Source organism: Salmo salar, chromosome ssa23 (genome assembly GCF_905237065.1).
Source record: "Salmo salar chromosome ssa23, Ssal_v3.1, whole genome shotgun sequence".
Classification (NCBI taxonomy): Eukaryota; Metazoa; Chordata; class Actinopteri; order Salmoniformes; family Salmonidae; genus Salmo; species Salmo salar.
The window spans coordinates 20,123,361-20,142,723 of record NC_059464.1 but is presented as its reverse complement, the minus strand read 5'-3'; the positions used below and the strand labels follow the sequence as shown (position 1 = coordinate 20,142,723).

General features: G+C 40.5%; 1 protein-coding gene across 1 annotated transcript in view; it reads right to left on the bottom strand.

Moving 5' to 3' along the window:
• LOC106584134 (capping protein, Arp2/3 and myosin-I linker protein 3) overlaps positions 1–19,363 on the bottom strand; it is a 52,016-nt gene that overhangs the window by 28,184 nt on the left and 4,469 nt on the right. The window contains exons 3-18 of the mRNA XM_045706340.1: positions 18,734–18,784; positions 18,585–18,644; positions 18,116–18,237; positions 17,902–17,996; positions 15,005–15,075; positions 12,106–12,179; positions 11,878–11,953; positions 11,697–11,785; positions 11,464–11,558; positions 11,279–11,365; positions 10,522–10,631; positions 9,587–9,664; positions 9,324–9,400; positions 8,729–8,833; positions 8,413–8,482; positions 7,016–7,097 (exon numbers count right to left, since the gene is read on the bottom strand). Coding sequence (XP_045562296.1) covers positions 7,016–7,097; positions 8,413–8,482; positions 8,729–8,833; positions 9,324–9,400; positions 9,587–9,664; positions 10,522–10,631; positions 11,279–11,365; positions 11,464–11,558; positions 11,697–11,785; positions 11,878–11,953; positions 12,106–12,179; positions 15,005–15,075; positions 17,902–17,996; positions 18,116–18,237; positions 18,585–18,644; positions 18,734–18,784 — 1,342 coding nt within the window. The remainder of the gene's footprint in view (positions 1–7,015; positions 7,098–8,412; positions 8,483–8,728; positions 8,834–9,323; positions 9,401–9,586; positions 9,665–10,521; positions 10,632–11,278; positions 11,366–11,463; positions 11,559–11,696; positions 11,786–11,877; positions 11,954–12,105; positions 12,180–15,004; positions 15,076–17,901; positions 17,997–18,115; positions 18,238–18,584; positions 18,645–18,733; positions 18,785–19,363) is intronic.

Here is a 19,363-nt window from a genome sequence, read left to right as displayed (position 1 = left end):
TGCTGCTGTTTATATTCAGAACCACATTCACGTAAAGCTTAGAGAGGAACTCATGTTAAATACTGTTGAAATAATATGGCTACAGGTTCATCTGCCTCACCTAAACCCCATTCTGGTGGGAAGCTGCTATAGACCACCAAGTGCTAAAAGTCAGTATCTGGATAACATGAGTGAAATGATTGATAATGTATGTGATATCAACAGAGAGGTATATTTTCTCTGTGATTTAAATATTGACTGGCTTTCATCAAGCTGCCCACTCAAGAAAAAGCTTCAAACTGTAACCAGTGCCTGCAACCTGGTTCAGGTTATCAGTCAACCTACCAGGGTAGTTACAAACAGCACAGGAATTAAATCATCAACATGTATTGATCACATCTTTACTAATGTTGTAGAAATTTGCTTTAAAGCAGTATCTAAATCCATCAGATGTAGTGATCACAATATAGTAGCCATATCTAGGAAAACCAAAGATCCAAAGGCTGGGCCTAATATAGTGTATAAGAGGTCATACAAGACATTTTGTAGTGATTCCAATGTTGTTCGTATGTTGTAAAGAATACTTGTTGGTCTGTGGTGTGTAATGAGGTGCAATCAGACGCTGCACTTGACACATTTATGAAATTGCTTTACTAATAAGCTTGCAACGATTAAGAAAATTACTGTAAAAACTGTTAAATCCCCATGGATTGATGAGGAATTGTAAAATTGTACGGTTGAGAGGGACGAGGCAAAAGGAATGGCAAATAAGTCTGGCTGCGAAATCTATTGAGAAATCATGTGACTAAACTAAATAAAAAGAAGAAGAAACTATACAATGAAACACAGATAAATGACAGAAAGGATGGAAAAAACCTTTGGAGCACCTTAAATGAAATTAAGGGCAAAAAGGCAAACTCAGCTCCATCATTCATTGAATCAGATGGCTCATTCATCACAAAACCCACTGATATTGCCAATTGCTTGAAGGATTTTTTCAGTTGCAAGATTAGCAAACTTAGGCATGACATGCCAGCAACAAACACTGACACTGCACATCCAAGTATAACTGATCATATTAGGAAAGACAAGCATTGTAATTTTGAATTCTGTAAAGTCAGTATGGAAGAGGTGAAAAAATATTGTTGTCTATCAACATTGACATGCCACGATATTGCGGACGATATTTCCACTCCTATTTGCCGTATCTTCAATTTAAGCTAACTAGAAAGTGTGCGCCCTCAGGAGGGAAGCAAAAGTCATTCCGCTACCCATGAATAGTAAAGCCCTCTTTACTGGCTCAAATAGCCGACCAATCAGCCTGTTACCCACCCTTAGTAAACTTTGGGAAAAATGGTGTTTGACCAGATACATTGCTATTTTACTGTAAACAAATTGACAACAGACTTTCAGCATGCTTATAGGGAAGGACATTCAACAAGCACAGCACTTACACAAATGACTGATGACTGGCTGAGAGAAATTGATGATAAAAAGCTGTTTTGTTAGATTTCAGTGCAGCTTATGACATTATCGATCATAGTCTGCTACTGGAAAAACATATATATATATATATATATATTGTGGCTTTACACCCCCAGCTATATTGTGGATAAAGAGTTACCTGTCTAACAGAACACAGAGGGTGTTCTTTAATGGAAGCCTCTCCAACATAATCTAGGTGTGCCAGTGTGTCTATGTACACTACCGGTCATCAAAAGTTTTAGAACACCTACTCATTCAAGGGTTTTTCTTAATTTTTACAATTTTCTACATTATAGGTTAATAGTGAAGACATCACAATTATGAAATAACACATATGGAATCATGTAGTAACCAAAAAAAGTGTTAAACAAATAGCCACCCTTTGCATTGATGACAGCTTTGCACACTTTTGTCATTCTCTCAACCAGCTTCACCTGGAATGCTTTTCCAACAGTCTTGAAGGAGTTCCCACATATGCTGAGCACTTTTTGGCTGCTTTTCCTTCACTATGCGGTCCGACTCATCCCAAACCATCTCAATTTTGTTGAGGTCTGGGGAGTGTTAAGGCCAGGTCATCTGATGCAGCACTCCATCACTCTCCTTCTTGGTCAAATAGCCCTTACACAGCCTGGAGGTGTGTTGGGTCATTGTCCTGTTGAAAAACAAATGATAGTCCCACTAAGCCCAAACGAGATGGGATGGCGTATCACTGCAGAATGCTGTGGAAGCCATGCTGGTTAAGTGTGCCTTGAATTCGAAATAAATCACAGACAGTGTCACCAGCAAAGCACCGTCACACCATAACACCTCATCCTCCATGCTTTACGGTGGGAAACACACATGCGGAGATCATCCGTTCACCCAATCCGCATCTCACAAAGACACAGCGGTTGGAACCAAAAATCTCAAATTTGGACTCCAGACCAAATGACAGATTTCCACCGGTCTAATGTCCATTGCTCGTGTTCCTTGGGCCAAGCAAGTCTCTTCTTCTTATTGGTGTCCTAGTAGTGGTTTCTTTGCTGCAATTCGATCATGAAGGCCTGATTCACGCAGTCTCCTCTGAACAGTTGATGTGGAGATATGTCTGTTGCTTGAACTCTGTAAAGCATTTATTTGGACTGCAATTTCTGAGGCTGGTAACTCTAATGAACTTATCCTCTGCAGCAGAGGTAACTCTGGGTCTTCCATTCCTTTGGCAGTCCTCATGAGAGCCAGTTTCATTATAGCGCTTGATGGTTTTTGCGACTGCACTTGAAATGTTCCATATTGACTGACCTTCATGTCTTAAAGTAATGATGGACTGTCATTTTACTTTGCTTATTTGAGCTGTTCTTGCCATAATATGGACTTGGTATTTTACCAAATAGGGCTATCTTCTGTATACCCCCCCACTACCTTGTCACAACACAACTGATTGGCTCAAACGCACTAAGGAGGAAAGAAATTCCACAAATTAACTTTTAACCTCTCTGGGCTAGGCGGGACGAATTCATCCCACCTACGCAACAGCCAGTGTAATCCAGTGGTTTTCAAATACCTTAGAAATGCTATTACTTCAATTTCTCAAACATATGACTATTTTACAGCATTTTAAAGACAAGACTCTCGTTAATCTAACCACAAGGCTTTACAACGAAAGCAAAACATTAGATTATGTCAGCAGAGTACCCAGCCAGAAATAATCAGATAGATGTAAGAGGTTAAAAGATTTAGATGCACTATTGTAAAGTGGTTGTTCCACTGGATATTATAAGGTGAATGCACCAATTTGTAAGTCGCTCTGGATAAGAGCGTCTGCTAAATGACTTAAATGTAAATGTAAATCAGACACCCATTTTTCAAGCTAGCATATAATGTCACATAAACCCAAACCACAGCTAAATGCAGCACTAACCTTTGATGATCTTCATCAGATGACACTCCTAGGACATTATGTTATACAATACATGCATGTTTTGTTCAATCAAGTTCATATTTATATCAAAAACCAGCTTTTTACATTAGCATGTGACGTTCAGAACTAGCATACCCCCCGCAAACCTCCGGTGAATTTACTAAATTACTCACGATAAACGTTCACAAAAAACATAACAATTATTTTAAGAATTATAGATACAGCACTCCTTTGTGCAATCGAGGTGTCCGATTTTAAAATTGCTTTTCGGTGAAAGCACATTTTGCAATATTCTCAGTAGCTAGCCCAGCCATCACGGCTGGCCATTTAGACACCGACCAAGTTTAGCCCTGACCAAACTTCGATTTACTATTACAAAAGTTTGATTACCTTTGTTGTCTTCGTCAGAATGCAGTTCCCAGGACTGCTACTTCAATAACAAATGTTGGTTTGGTCCAAAATAATCCATCGTTATATCCAAATAGCGGCGTTTTGTTCGTGCGTTCCAAGACACTATCCGAAGTGTAAATAAGGGTCACGAGCATGGCGCAATTCGTGATAAAAAAAATTCTAAATATTCCATTACCGTACTTCGAAGCATGTCAACCGCTGTTTAAAATCCATTTTTATGCCATTTTTCTTGTAAAGCGATAATATTCCGACCGGGAATCTGCGTTTAGGTAAACAGAGGAAAGAAAACAAAGCATTCGGTCGACGCGGGCACGCGCCTGAGTCTCACAGTACTGTAACCAGCCACTACCCAAACGCGCTACTTTTTTTCAGCCAGAGCCTGCAAAGCCACGATTCAGCTTTTTGCCGCCTTCTGAGAGCCCATTGGAGCCGTAGGAAGTGTCACGTAACAGCAGAGATCCTTTGTTTTGGATAGAGATGACAAAGAAGGCCAAGAAATGGTCAGACAGGGTACTTCCTGTACAGAATCTTCTCAGGTTTTGACCTGCCATTTGAGTTCTGTTATACTCACAGACACCATTCAAACAGTTTTAGAAACTTTGGAGTGTTTTCTATCCAAAGCCAATAATTATATGCATATTCTAGTTACTGGGCAGGAGTAGTAACCAGATTAAATCGGGGACGTTTTTTATCCAGCCGTGTCGATACTGCCCCCTAGCCCTAACAGGTTAACAAGGCACACCTGTTAAGTGAAATGCATTCCAGGTGACTACCTCATGAAGCTGGCTGAGAGAATGCCAAGAGTGTGCAAAGCTGTCATCAAGGCAAAGGGTGGAAATTTGAATAATCTCAAATCTCAAATATATTTTGATTTGTTTAACACTTTTTTTGGTTACTACATGGTTCCATATGTGTTATTTCATAGTTTTGATGTCTTCACTATTATTTACAATTAAATAGTAAAAATAAAGAAAAACCTTTGAATGAGTAGGTCTTCTAAAACTTTTGACCGGTAGTGTATGCGGATAACTCAATGCTATACACGTCAGCCACTACAGCGAGTGAAATCACTGCAACACTTAACAAAGAGCTGCAGTTAGTTTCAGAATGGGTGGTAAGGAATAAGTTAGTCCTAAATAAAAAAATAAAAGCATTGTATTTGGGACAGATCATTCACTAAACCCTAAAACTCAACTAAATCTTGTAATTTAGCAAGTTTAGGTGACTAAACTACTTGGAGTAATCCTGGATTGTAAACTGTCATGATCAAAACATGTTGATACAACAGTAGCTAAAATGGGGAGAAGTCTGTCCATAATAAAGCACTGCTCTGCCGCTATCAACCAGGCTGGTCATACAGGCTCTAGTTTTGTCGCACCTGGACTACTGTTCAGTCGTGTGGTCAGGTGCCACAAAGAGAGATCTCAGAAAATTACAATTGGCTCAGAACAGGGCAGCACGGCTGGCCCATAAATGTACACAGAGAGCTAACATTAATAATATGCATGCAAATCTCTCATGTCTCATGGCTCAAAGTGGAGGAGATATTGATTTCATCACTACTTGTTTTTTGTAAGAAGTGTTGACATGCTGAATGTACCGAGGTGTCTGTTTAAACTACTAGCACACAGCTCGGACACTCATGCATACACCAAAAGACATGCCACCAGAGTTCTCTTCACAATCCCCATGTCAAGAACAGACTATGGGAGGCGCACAGTACTATGTAGAGCCATGGCTAAATGGAACTCTATTCCACATCAGGTAACTAATGCAAGCAGTAATGTCAGATAAATTTAAAAAAAGATAAAAATACAACTTATGGAACAGCGGGGACTGTGAAGAGACACACACAGGCATAGACAGACGCTTACACATACACATGATAAGACACGCACTCTACCCACACGTACAAATTGATTTTGTATTGTAGATAGTTGGTAGTAGAGTAGTGGCCTGAGGGATCACACTTAATGTGCTGTGAAAAGTGTTATTGTCACGTCCTGGCCAGTATAAGGGTTAATTGTTATTGTAGTTTGGTCAGGACGTGGCAGAGGGTATTTGGTTTATGTGGTTCGGGGTGGTGGTTTTTCTAAAAAGGGCATTTGATTTATGTATTCCGGGGTTTTTGGGCACTGTTCCTTGTTTATGTATTTCTATGTTGATCTAGTTGGTTGTATGTCTATGTTTGGTTAATTGGGGTGGACTTCCAATTGAAGGCAGCTGTGTGGTGTTGCCTTTGATTGGAAGTCCTATATTAGTTGGGTGTGTTTGTCTGTGTATTTGTGGGAGATTGTTTCTTGTTTAGCGTGAGTGAGCCTAACAGGACTGTCTAGAAATCGTGAGTTTGTTTTTGTTATTTTGTATGTTCCTTTTTGAGTTCATTAAATGTTCGAAATGAACTATCTCAACTCTGCTGCATTTTGGTCCTCAATTTCCGACGATGATTTCGCCATATCGTCTGACAACGAAGAAATCCCTGACAGTTATGACATTTAATGTCATGTCATATTTAAACTGTATATAACTGCCTTAATGTTGCTGGACCCCAGTAAGAGTAGCTGCTGCCTTGGAAGCAGCTAATGAGAATCATTAATAAATACAAATACACAGCCCCCACAAATACAAAACTATCTCAAAAGTGGCAAGCCCACAGCCCACTCATACAAAATGTGCTCAAACACAAACAACCACCTCACACAAAATAAGCTGACTGAGTGGTGCAGATTGCCAGTGTGTGCCACAGTGGTGTAGAGCAGTGGTTCTCAACTGGTTTTACCTTGGGACCCAAATTGAACCAGGTTGTCTCAGTCACGACCCAATATTCGCATCGCGAAAAATAATGGCCAAAATTCAATCAGGAAAAATATTTTTAACGCTATATTGATAGTAAATGTAGCAATTATATGACAAGGTAATAATATTCCCAATTTCATTGTCAATAATTACATTTTGCCCATATTCTTGATGAAAAATGTTAACTGGCTTGAGGCCACAAAATCAACCAAAATAGTGCTGCTAATAGCTTTATATTGAAAATACTGTGATTGAAGAAAAAATCTTCAGAGATTACATTATTTAAAAATGTAAGTTCATTATCATTTCTACACACTTTCTACTTGGTTTAAGTTGTTTAAGTTCAGAAAGGAGTATTTTTTTACTCAGACCTCTTTGGGTCGTGACTGGTGTAGAGTGCAGTGTACCACACTGTGCCATAGTGGTGCAGTCTGTCATTGTGCTCACCGTTGTCAGAGATGTCCAGGGTGGCGATGGAGGAGACTCTGGGGAACAGCTCCTGGATCACAGCAGCTCCTGCAGATTTCAGCTGGAACAGAGAGAGAAAGAGACAACATGTGTGGAAGGAGGAGGACTTTTAAAGCATAATAAGACGAGACATTGAGAAAAGATCGTTTCTGTGCCTCGACACAATCCTGTCTCGGAGCTCTACGGACAATTCCTTCGACCTCATTGCTTGGTTTTTGCTCTGACATGCACTGTCAACTGTGGAACATTACGGTGCATTTGGAAAGTATTCAGACCCCTTGACTTTTTCCACATTTTGTTACATTACAGCCTTATTCTAAAATGGATTAAATAGTACTTGGAAATGTATTGCAAATTAAAAACTGAAATATTACATTTACCACAGGTGGACTCGAATCAAGTTGTAGAAACATCTCAAATATGATCAATGGAAACAAGATGCACCTGAGCTCAATTTCGAATACTTCTGAATAATGTAAATAAGGTATTTCTGTTTTTTAGAAATTTCTAAAAACCTGTTCATGCTTTGTCATTATGGGGAATTGTGTTTAGATAAATAGCTGTGCAGCAACACTCCTCATCCAACCTGACAAAGCTTGAGAGGATCTGCTGAGAAGCATGGAAGAAACTCCCCAAATACAGGTGTGCCAAGCTTGTTGCATCATACCCAAGACTCAATGCTGTAATAATAGCTGCCAAAGGTGCTTCAACAAAGTACTGAGGAAAGGGTCTGAATACTTATGTAAATGTGATATTTCATTTTATTTTTTATAAATTAGCAAAAATGTATTAAAACCTGTTTTTGCTTTGTCATTATGGGGAATTGTGTGTAGAAAAAAAAAGGGAAGGGGTCTGAATACTTTCCGAATGCACTGTATATAGACAGGCGTGTGCCTTTCCAAATCATTTCCAATCAATTGAATTGAACACAGGTGGACTCCAAACAAGTTGTAGAAATATCTCAAGGATGAGCAATGGAAACAGGATGCACCTGAGCTCAATTTCGAGTCTCATAGCAAAGGGTCTGAATACTTATGTAAATAAGGTATTTCTGTTTTTTATTTTTTATAAACATGCCCCAAAAAAATAAACCTGTTTTTGCTCTGTCATTATGGGGTATTGTGTGTAGATTGCTGAGGAAAAAATGTTTACTTAATCAACTTCAGAATAAGGCTGTAACGTAACAAAATGGGGAAAAAGTCAAGGGGTCTGAATAGTTTCCACAGGCACTATTTATCTACTGTACACCAAGTCCTTACTTGAAACATAAGAAAAGAACGCCAGAGAGATAGAGATGGGAAATTAAAAAGGCCAGCAGGAATTGAATGTTCTGTGTGCAGAGTGACAGACAAACAGACAGAAAGACAGACTTGTACCTCACAGCCACTGATGTCCAGGTGAAGGTCATTAATGTGAGGGTTTGTGGTCAATCCTATGAAAAGAGACCTAAAGAAAGACAGAATGGGAAGAAAATACAAACAATATGTGATAGGTGGAAAGGGTATTGACTTGTTTTACTACAACAAAGGCCGTTTTGCTTCCTTCTCTGTCTGGAAGTTCACACCCTTTAACTCGGTCTCAAGTGCCATAGAGACCAGTGTGTGTTGTGCAGCTAAACTTTCCCCTGTCATTCTAGTGAGCTGTAGGTGTGTGAGAGAGAGCAGGGGAGAATAGGAGAATAGGGGAACTGACCTCAGGGCATCAGGGGGTAGCTTCATAGAGGCCAGGCTGACATGGGTGAGACTGAAGGCCGAGCTGAAGAACTGACGGAACAACGGCAGGGTCTCCTTCCCTTTCCTGGGAGAAGAGAGAGGTCAGAGGGAGATGAATGAGAGAGGAGAGCAAAAAGAGGTATACATGAGTGGTATAAAGTGGCGAGAGGATTGAGATTAAATGAGAAAGAGAGAGAAAATGAAGCTGGCCAAAGAGGAGGGAGCAAGTTGGGTCAGATGATGAATAGCTCTGCTTAAATATTCATGAGTCTTATCTATGCAGACAGCTCTGCAAGTTCTCATTTAAATCGACAGACACACCCACAGAGAGGAAACACAATGTTCCAGTGATTCCCACAAAGCTCATTTCTGATTTCTCATTTGAGGGAGCAGCAGAGATAAAGACAGATAGAGAGAGTGAAAAGAAAAAGAGAGAGCAAAAGATGAAGCCTGAGGATTTTTGAAGAAAAAAAGATTTCTGGCTAAAATTTGTGTTCTATCTTCACTCAGAGCCTCAAAGCGTTTTTCTGCCACATCACACCAAATAAATAGGTAATCTCAAATATGTGACTAACCTGTGTGAGAAGGAATTTTTGGAGAGATTCAAGTAGGAGAGATCAGCACAACACCCCCTCAGCAGAGCCCCAAATAGCTACGCGAGAGAGGAGAGAGTTGTGTTGTGCAATTTTAGTGGGAAAGAGAAAAAGAAAGGGGTTGAGGATTATAGAGGATGAAAAACAGAAACAGAGGTTGCAAAGGGTGTAGAGAAACTCATTAAATCCTACATTACATAAGTGTGCAAATGAAAATCTAACTCGCAGAGCCATTAGATACTCACAGAGTCAACAGCACAGTCAGTGTCAGACAGGTCCAAATGGACCAGACAATTAGGCTGGGAAAGGAAAAGGTACAGATTCTGTAGAAAGAGAGAGAAAAGACAATAATGTTTAACTGTGAAACTCACGCATAAGGCATAATCAGTGCATTTATTTTATCTTTGGTTTGTATACAAAGTCAGAGTATGTACACTGAGTTTACGAAACATTAGGAACACCTTCCTAATATTGAGTTGCACCCCCTTTTGCCGTCAGAACAGCCTCAATTCATCGGGGCATGGACTACAAGGTGTCAAAAGTGTTCCAGAGGGACGCTGGCCCATATTGACACCAATACTTCCCACAGTTGTGTCAAGTTGGCTAGATGGGGCCTCCCGAGTGGCGCAGTGGTCTAAGGCACTGCATCGCAGTGCTAGCTGTGCCACTAGAGATCCAGTAACTACCAATTGGATACCACAAAATTGGGGAGAAAAAGGGGTAAAAAAAAAAGTTTTATAAATAACAAAAGAATTTACATTTAAAAAAAGACAAATAACAATAATAAAAAGTTGGCTACATGTCCATTCTTGATACACACAGGAAACTGTTGAGTGTGGAAAACACAGCAGCGCTGCAGTTCTTGACACAATCAATCTGTTGCGCCTGGCACCTACTACCATACCCCGTTCAAAGGCACTTAAATATTTAGTCCAGCCCATTCACCCTCTCTGAATGGCACACATACACAATCCATGGATCAATTGTCTCAAGAATTAAAAATCCTTCTTTAACCTGTCTTCTCCCCTTCATCTACACTGATTAACGTGGATTTAACAGGTGACATCAATAAGGGACCATAGCTTTCACCTGGATTCACCTGGTCAGCCTATGATAAGAGCAGGTGTTCCTAATGGTTTGTACACTCAGTGTATGCGTTTATGTGTGTGTGTTTTCTGACCGAAGCGTCCTCCCCAGACAGGACCCCAGGGTTCTTGCTCAGGTCCAGGTGCAGTAGAGAGTTGGAATACTCATCACTGGAGCACAGAGCCTGAGACAGAGACACCACACCTGAGACACACAGAGAGAGTGAGGGGGAAGCCATGAGAGATGCATTCAGCTAGCTAATGCAAATTTACCAAAGAGAGGGAAAAAAAACACTTCAGAACATTTTGAATTATGTGATTCTCACCTGCATCTGTCAGCAGAATCAGTCTGTGTGAACGTGTGCAGTATCATTCTTAATTCAATATTCAGTATTCAAACTCTCAATAAGTGTGGGAAGTAATAGAGAGCAGGTCGCCTGAAAGATGGTTACCATGGGGACACATCATAAATCTTGAAGCTGTTGTATAGTAGACACAAAACATGACAACACACTGAGCTGTTCAGGGGGGACTTACAGGGGGGACTTACAGGGGGTACAGAGGTTTACATCACCTCAGCTATAAATATAGCACGCATGGCTTAGTGGCCTGTTCAATCAGCTGTTGCAGCTTCATAAAACCCAAATGTAGTCAAAGGTGTTCATTAACTGATTCTCCAGCTGACTGTCCCAGTCTGCTGAGTTAATGCCCTGTATTAATGTCAGGGGACGCTGAGGGGATGAGTATGCTTCTGTAACATGGAGGGGGACAGGGAGATGGGGCCTTTCGCTCCGGGTGGGGCTGGTAGAGAGATTGAGAGATGGAAGGATGGAGAGATGAAGCAGTCCAAACCTTTGGAGTTAAGGGAGGTCTTGGAGAGGTTGAGGAGACGCAGTCCTTTGCTGAGACGACACACCTGCTGGATGAGGTTAGACACACCTACACCAAAAGAGAGAGACAGAGTGAGGAGAGATGTCACTAAAACAGAAATAGGCAAATATGTGAGTCTAACAGGAAATAAGGCATCTGCTTGGTACCTTGGTTGTCCAATGTGTTGTGTGCCAAGTTCAGAGAGTGGATGACAGAAGCAGGGTTCTCTGAGAGTGCAATTGACAGCTTCTGCGCAAAGTCACTGAAACATACACAATATACAATACACACATTTGGACGTAGACACAATGACACAAACAAACACTCTTTCTCTCGTTCTAATACTCTTCTTATTCATAAAGAAAGTGTAAGAGAGTTTTGTGAAGAAAGGAAAACTCACGATTTGAGACCAGCATTCTCCAGAGTGAGCTCTTCCAGACTGGAGGACTTACTGAGTGTATGCAAAACCTGCTCACTGACCTCTGACCCCTGAAATGAAAATGACCTTGTGTCATTACATGCTTATAACTTCTTTCAATTACCACTGAAACACAAGGAGAGACAGACAGAACAATACTTACTATGCGTAGGTCCTTACAGTATAGTTTGGTGAACCAGGTGTTGTATGCCATTGAGGCCACAATCACTGCCAAGTCCCTGTCACAAACACACAACAATAACTGTATCGAAACGGGTACATTTTATAATACTCTCGATATCAATTTAGCAACTGGATTTGTATAGGCTGCAGCAGCATTCATTTGATAGCGTCTGCTCTCTTTCTTTCTCTCCCTCTCCCATTCCCTCACCTGCTCTCCAGGTGGCTGAAGTCCACTAGGTTAAACTCCCTGTTGTCTTGAGAGTGATATATAGTGTCCACATCCTAGGAGCAAGATTACCCATGAGTCCACATGCTATAGAATATTACCCCCTCATTTGAAAAAGCAGTTTTCTTCTTCTTTTCGGCCTTCAACATTTTGTTGTTTCAACATTTTGTTGTGTTAGAGCCTGAATTAAAATTGGGATTAAATTGGGATGTTGTGTCACTGGCCTACACAAAATACCCCATAATGTCAAAGTGGAATAATGTTTTTATACATTTTTTTCTCATTAATCAAAAATGAAAAGCTGAAATGTCTTGAGTCAATAAGTAGGTAGCCTATTGGTAGCCTAGTGTTTAGAGCGTTGGGCCAGTAACCGAAAGGTTACTGGATCTAATCCCTGAGCTGACAAGGTAAAAATCAGTTGTTCTGCCCCTGAGCAAGGCAGGTAACCCACTGTTTAGAGGCGAAAGAAACGCACACCTATTTAGGCGAGGTGCTGGCTAGCGGAGTGGAACACTTCAAAAAATAAAGGAGAGCCGCACACTCTAGGAGCTCAGATGGAAAAATGTAATGTCCAACGTTTCGACAGACAACATGTCTTCATCAGGGTATAATGACAAACACTGTGGGGTGACTCGTTTATATAGTGTCAAAAGACACACACAGATGTCTGTAATCATGGCCAGGTGTGGCCTGATATCATTGGTTAATTCTCATATATTAAAATAGCATACAAAAAATATAAATGGATAGCGTACAATCATAGATACAATTTGGCTACATAAGCCTACAAACATTTACAACAGCAAAATCACAAAAATCACAAGAATGGCTTCAGATCAAAGTCTACGTTGAGACCGAAGGGAGCAAGAGTCTTTAAATTAAACATCCAGGCAGCCTCTCGTTTTAACAATAAATTGCCGAGGTCACCCCCTCTCCTAGGGAGGGTGACATGTTCGATGCCAATATAACGCAGAGACGCAATCGAGTGGTTTTCTTCCAAAAAGTGGGCTGCAACTGGGTAAGTCAAGTTTTTGTACCTAATGGTACGTACTTTTAATTCACGCTTTGTTTCACCCACATCATTTTTACCACAAGGATATATAAGATAAATAACTGCCTTTGTGGAGCACATGATAACACCTTTGATTGGGATCTGTTTCCCTGTTTGGGGGGGTTTGAAGGATCTACATTTATAAGTGCCATTGCATTGAGCACAGCCATTACACTTGTTGTTTCCATCCAGTAGGGGTGCAAATACACGTTGTGCAGGGATATCTTGGGGTGGTAAATCAGAGTTTACCAATTGATCTCTGAGTTTTCTGCCCCGCGAGAATACGACCAAGGGAAGGTCCAAAAACACATTACCGATACTATCATCAGATCTCATAATGTGCCCCAAAAAATATTTATTTTTTTGCATCTGAGCTCCTAGAGTGTGCGGCTCTCCTTTATTTTTTTAAGTTAACCCACTGTTCCCTGGGCACCGAAGACGTGGATGTTGATTATGGCAGCCTCTATGATTCAGAGGGGTTGGGTTAAATGTGGAAGACACATTTCAGTTGAATGCATTCAGTTGTACAACTGACTAGGTATCCCCTATTCAATCCCTTTGTTATGGAAAGCCTAAATAAGTTCACGAGTAAGAATGTGCTTAAGAAATCACATAATAGTTTGCATGGACTCACTCTCTCACTCTGTATGCAATAATAGTGTTTAACATGACTACCTCATCTCTGTACCCCAAACATACAATTATTTGTAAGGTACCTCAATCTAGCAGTGAATTTTAAACACAGATTCAATCACAAAGATCAGCAAGGTTTTCCAATGCCTCACAAAGAAGGGCACCTATTTGGAGATGGATAAAAAAAAGCAGACATTGAATATCCATTTGAGCATGGTGAAGTTATTAATTACACGTTGGATGGTGTATCAATACACCAAGTCACTATAAAGACACAGGCATCCTTCCTAACTCAGGATTCAACCATGAAGCAAGTGGTGACTTTAAAACAGTTACAGAGTTTAATGGCTGTGATAGGAGAAAACTGAAAACATGCATCCTGTTTGCAATAAGGCAGTAAAGTAAAACTGCAATTAATTGGCAAAAAAATTCACTTTATGTCCTAAATAAAAAGAGCTATGTTTGGGGCAAATCCATCACAACCATCTCTGAGTTGCACTTTTTCAAGCATGGTGGTGGCTGCAAATGTTATGGTTATGCTTGTCATCGGAAATGACTAGATAGTTTTTAAGATAAATAGAAATGGAATAGAGCTAAGCACAGGCAAAATCCTAGAGGACAACCTGGTTCAGTCTGCTTTCACTGGGAGACAAATTTACCTTTCAGCAGGACAATAACCTACAACACAAGGTCAAATATACACTGGAGTAGCTTACCAAGATGACATTGAATGTGCCTTAGTGGCCGAGTTACAGTTTTGACTTAAATCAGCTTGAAAATCTAAGGCAAGACTTGAAAATGGTTATCTAGCAATGATCAACTACCAACTTGACAGAGCTTGAATAATTTTTTTAAGAATAATCCAGGTGTGCAAAGCTGTGAGAGACTTACCCAGAAAGACTCACAGTTGTAATCGCTTCCAAAGGTGATTCTAACATGCATTGACTCAGAAGTGTGAATACTTACGTAAATTACATATTTATGCATTTCATTTTCAATATTTTTCAAACATTTCTTTTCTCACTTTGTCATTATAGGGTATTGTGTGTAGATGGGTTACAAAATATTTAATCAATTTTGAATTCAGGCTGTAACACAACGAAATGTGGAATAAGTCAAGTGGTATGAATACTTTGTGAAAGCACTATAACAGTCCAGTGCACTAACACACAACAGGCCTACTCTCATAGCTCTTACCCACTGCACTTCCTCCTTGCAGCTGATTCCATTGTAGTCACACAGGGCAGCGTAGGTCTCGGAAAACCCTCCTGAGACGGACAGAGAGAAAGAAAAATAGATGATGGTGAGAGAGGAGGGTTTTAACCTTTTACTGCATTGGGCTAAATAGGGGTCACACAGAGTGTTTCTTGGTAGTCTTAAACAAATCTACTCTGAAAGAAAAGTATACACCTCACACACATTGTTATTGGCTTAACAAAAGAAGACACCTGTACCATGTCAGATATAGAGTTGAAATGCATTCCATTTTGAGTTTGCATCCCACTATTACACTTTATATACTGTACATCAAAGAAACTGACTTGAAATATAACAAAACCAGTACCAATTTTCTACATTGTAGAATAATAGTGAAGACATCAAAACTATGAAATAACACATATGGAATCATGTAGTAACCAAAAAAAGTGTTAAACAAATCAAAATATATTTGAGATTTGAGATTCTTCAAAGTAGTCACCCTTTGCTTTGATGACAGCTTTACCAGCTTCATGGGGTAGGCACCTGAAATGCATTTCAATTAGGTGTGCGTTTGAGCCAATCAGTTGTGTTTTGACAAGGTAGGGGTGGTATACAGAAGATAGCCCTATTTGGTAAGAGACCAAGTCCATATTATGGCAAGAACAGCTCAAATAAGCAAAGAGAAACAACAGTCCATCATTCATTTAAGACATGAAGGTCAGTCAATACGGAACATTTCAAGTTTCTTCAAGTGCAGTCGCAAAAACCACCAAGCGCTGTGATGAAACTGGCTCTCATGAGGACCCCCACCAGAAAGGTAGACCCAGAGTTACCTCTGCCGCAGACGATAAGTTCATTAGAGTTACCAGCCTCAGAAATTGCAGCCCAAATAAATGCTTCACAGAATTCAAGTAACAGACACATCTTAACATTAACTGTTCAGAGGAGACTGTGTGAATCAGGCCTTCATGGTCGAATTCCTGCAAAGAAACTACTACTTAAGGACACCAATAAGAAGAAGAGACTTGCTTGGGCCAAGAAACACGAGCAATGGACATTAGACTGGTGGAAGTCTGTCCTTTGGTCTGATGAGTCCAAATTGGAGATTTTTGGTTCCAACCGCCATGCATTTGTGAGATGCAGAGTAGGTGAACGGATGATCTCCGCATGTGTGGTTCCCACCGTGAAGCATGGAGGAGGAGGTGTGATTGTGTGGGGCTTCTTTGCTGGTGACACTGTCTGTGATTTATTTAGAATTCAAGGCACACTTACAGTGGTTCCTCAATTAAAAGTTTTGAGATTATGCCACGAGATTTAGAGGTAATTTGTGGTATAGTACGTTACCCTGCATCAGTGCTTCATTGCTCCAAACCACCGCAAGGGGGAGTTAGAGCACTGATTATGCTTTTGGGTCCCAAGGCCTAATGTGTCTCTACCTGACAATGAATGGGCGATTTAAACCAAATAGAAACTGATAATTGTGCACGACTTCAAATTTGAATTTCAATTAACTGAATGATGAGGATGAAGGTATACTGCAGTATGACGCAACTTTTACAGGAAGAACCACTGTCACCAGCATGGCTACCACAGCATTCTGCAGCGATACGCCATCCCATCTGGTTTGCGCTTAGTGGGACTATCATTTGTTTTTCAACAGGACAATGACCCAACACACCTCCAGGCTATGTAAGGTCCAAGATTAGAGTGATGGTGTCAGGCCCTGACCTGAGAGAGACGGTTTATTTCTCTATTTTGTTAGGTCAGGGTGTGGGGTGGGCATTCTATGTTTTGCATTTCTTTGTTTTGGGCCGAGTATGGTTCCTAATCAGAGGCAGCTGTCTATCGTTGTCTCTGATTAGGAATCATACTTAGGCAGCCTTTTCCCACCTGTGTTTGTGGGTAGTTGTTTTCTGTTTAGTTTTCTGTACCTGACAGAACTGTTGGCTTGTTTTCGTTTTGTTATTTTGTTCAAGTGTTTCATAGTGGAATAAAATCATGAGCACTCAACACGCTGCACCTTGGTCCCCTCATTACGACAGCCGTTACAGATGGAGTGCTGCATCAGATCACCTGGTCTCCACAATCACCTGACCTCAACCCAATTGAGATGGTTTGGGATGAGTTGGACCGCAGAGTGAAGGAAAAGCAGCCAACAAGTGCTCAGCATATATGGGAACTCCTTCAAGACTGTTGGAAAAGCATTCCAGGTGAAGCTGGTTGAGGGAATGCCAAAAGTGTGCAAAGCTGTCATCAAGGCAAAGGTTGACTACTTTGAAAAATCTAAAATCTAAAATCTATTTTGATTTGTTTAAAAAATTTTTGGTTACTATATGATTCCATATATGTTATTTCATAGTTTTGATGTCTTCACTATTATTCTACAATGTAGAAAATAGCAAAAATAAAGAAAAACCCTTGAATGAGTAGGTGTGTCCAAACTTTTGACTGGTACTGTAGAAACACTGGATATTCAGCGTTTAAAAAAAACAATATGTTTATTAATTATGAAATGATTCAAAATATTAACAACATTCCACCCATGAGGCCACTAGGAAGCGATTTGGTTATTTGACTGCTGGACAGGGGTACAGAGCAGGTGTTTATTTCACTGAGAGAGAGAAAATAGAGATGACAAGCAGTGCAATTACCCTACGTTTACAATGTCTGTGTAAAAAGCTAAGAATTAACTTGAAAATATGTACGGAATATGTACGGCATGCAGTGCAGTGGGGTTCTTTATCCATTTGTCACTTAATAAGGACCTGCTTTCAGCCTCTCGTTTCAATCTACTCAACAATTTCCTGTCTGTCAATCATCAACTAGAATCGGTCTCTTATGCAGTCTGTATATGTGTGTCCGTCTGTCTTCCTGCCTGTCTGTGCGTTTCTTACCACAGGCCCTCTGGGTTTCCACAGATGTCTCTGAGCTGGGGGAGTACTTCCTGCTTCCCTCAGAAAGGTCACTGTCTGAATGACAGATGGAGGGACTGAGAGAGAGATGGGACAAGTTTCAGAAGGGACATAATAGCTAACATTATTTATAATTTGTCTGGGTTTCAAAGCTGTCAGGTACAGGAGTCTATGCTGCCTGAAAATGGACACTTACGAGAAAACAGAGTTGTTGAATATTCTGGACAGGGCAAAGTTAACGTGGCTGACCACATGACTGAGGTGGTCACGTGACTGAAGCCTCAGGGAATAAGTGGACTTGTCCAAGTCTATGACGACCTGCATAGGAAAACAACAACAACATCGTTTCAATGAACAGAGTGATAGACTTGTGATTTTCGGCATGATGCCCGATAACTAACAGTTAATTGCAGTAAATATCCAAGCAGAGACCCAATTGCTGTAGCTCTACTTACATGAATTAAGATCCTCATACAGTATCTCCATATTGTAGATTAGATTAACTGATTTGATTGATTGCTCAGATGTTGAGATGATGTTGCTAATAGGCCTACTCCATTATAAATCTGTTCAAACAACTAATCCGTTCAGATAAAAGAGGCCACATGGACGATGCACCAACATGGCCATTCAAAACCTCAGTTAATCTGGCATATGTTACTCGCCTGAAACTCTGGGTGACTGTTCATGGCTCGGATCTCCAAGAAGTTAAATGTCACCTCAATCTGTAATAAAATGCACATCTGTTAACATAATGCTGAGAGTTTGGTGTATGGTAAACAGTACCTAATGACATAGTGGTCATGATGGCTACCTTTGTCGGAACCTTGGCTGTCAGGAAATAGAGTCTCCATGTTGTGAGGACCTGAGTCAGACGGAGAAACATTAACAAATTACATCCATACTGAGCAAAAGTTCACTGCACATCCAATGCTCTCATGGGTTGCCATGGTAACGAAGAGGGTGAAATGAGGAGTACTCTCTGTATTCACCTATCGATCTGGGCAGGAATCTTTTCTGCCACAGCGTTATGCTTTGATGGGCTATGCTGTATACCGGGGATGATTGCCTTCTCAGGATGTGTATTAAGATGGTTTATAGAAATGGACACAACAATAATAGTTCCGTAGGGAAGTGATTTAAAAGCACCCACATTCACCCGCCTGCCCGCATACACACACACACCCACGTGTACTGTACACGTACTCACACACATACAATCACCTTCGGCTACAAACACAATCTCTATATACCCTGTTCTCATGCGCCTGTCTCCATCTTTTAGAGGAGAGCGAAGAACATTTTGTAAATATTGCTACAGCACAGTTTATACTTTGTTTTGAAACCGGATAGACAAACAGCAAATATGTTTCAGTTGCTCTCTCCCTCCCTCTCTCTGACTCGTCCTCTGCTCTTTTTTTTCTGCTCCTTCGCTCCTGATCAT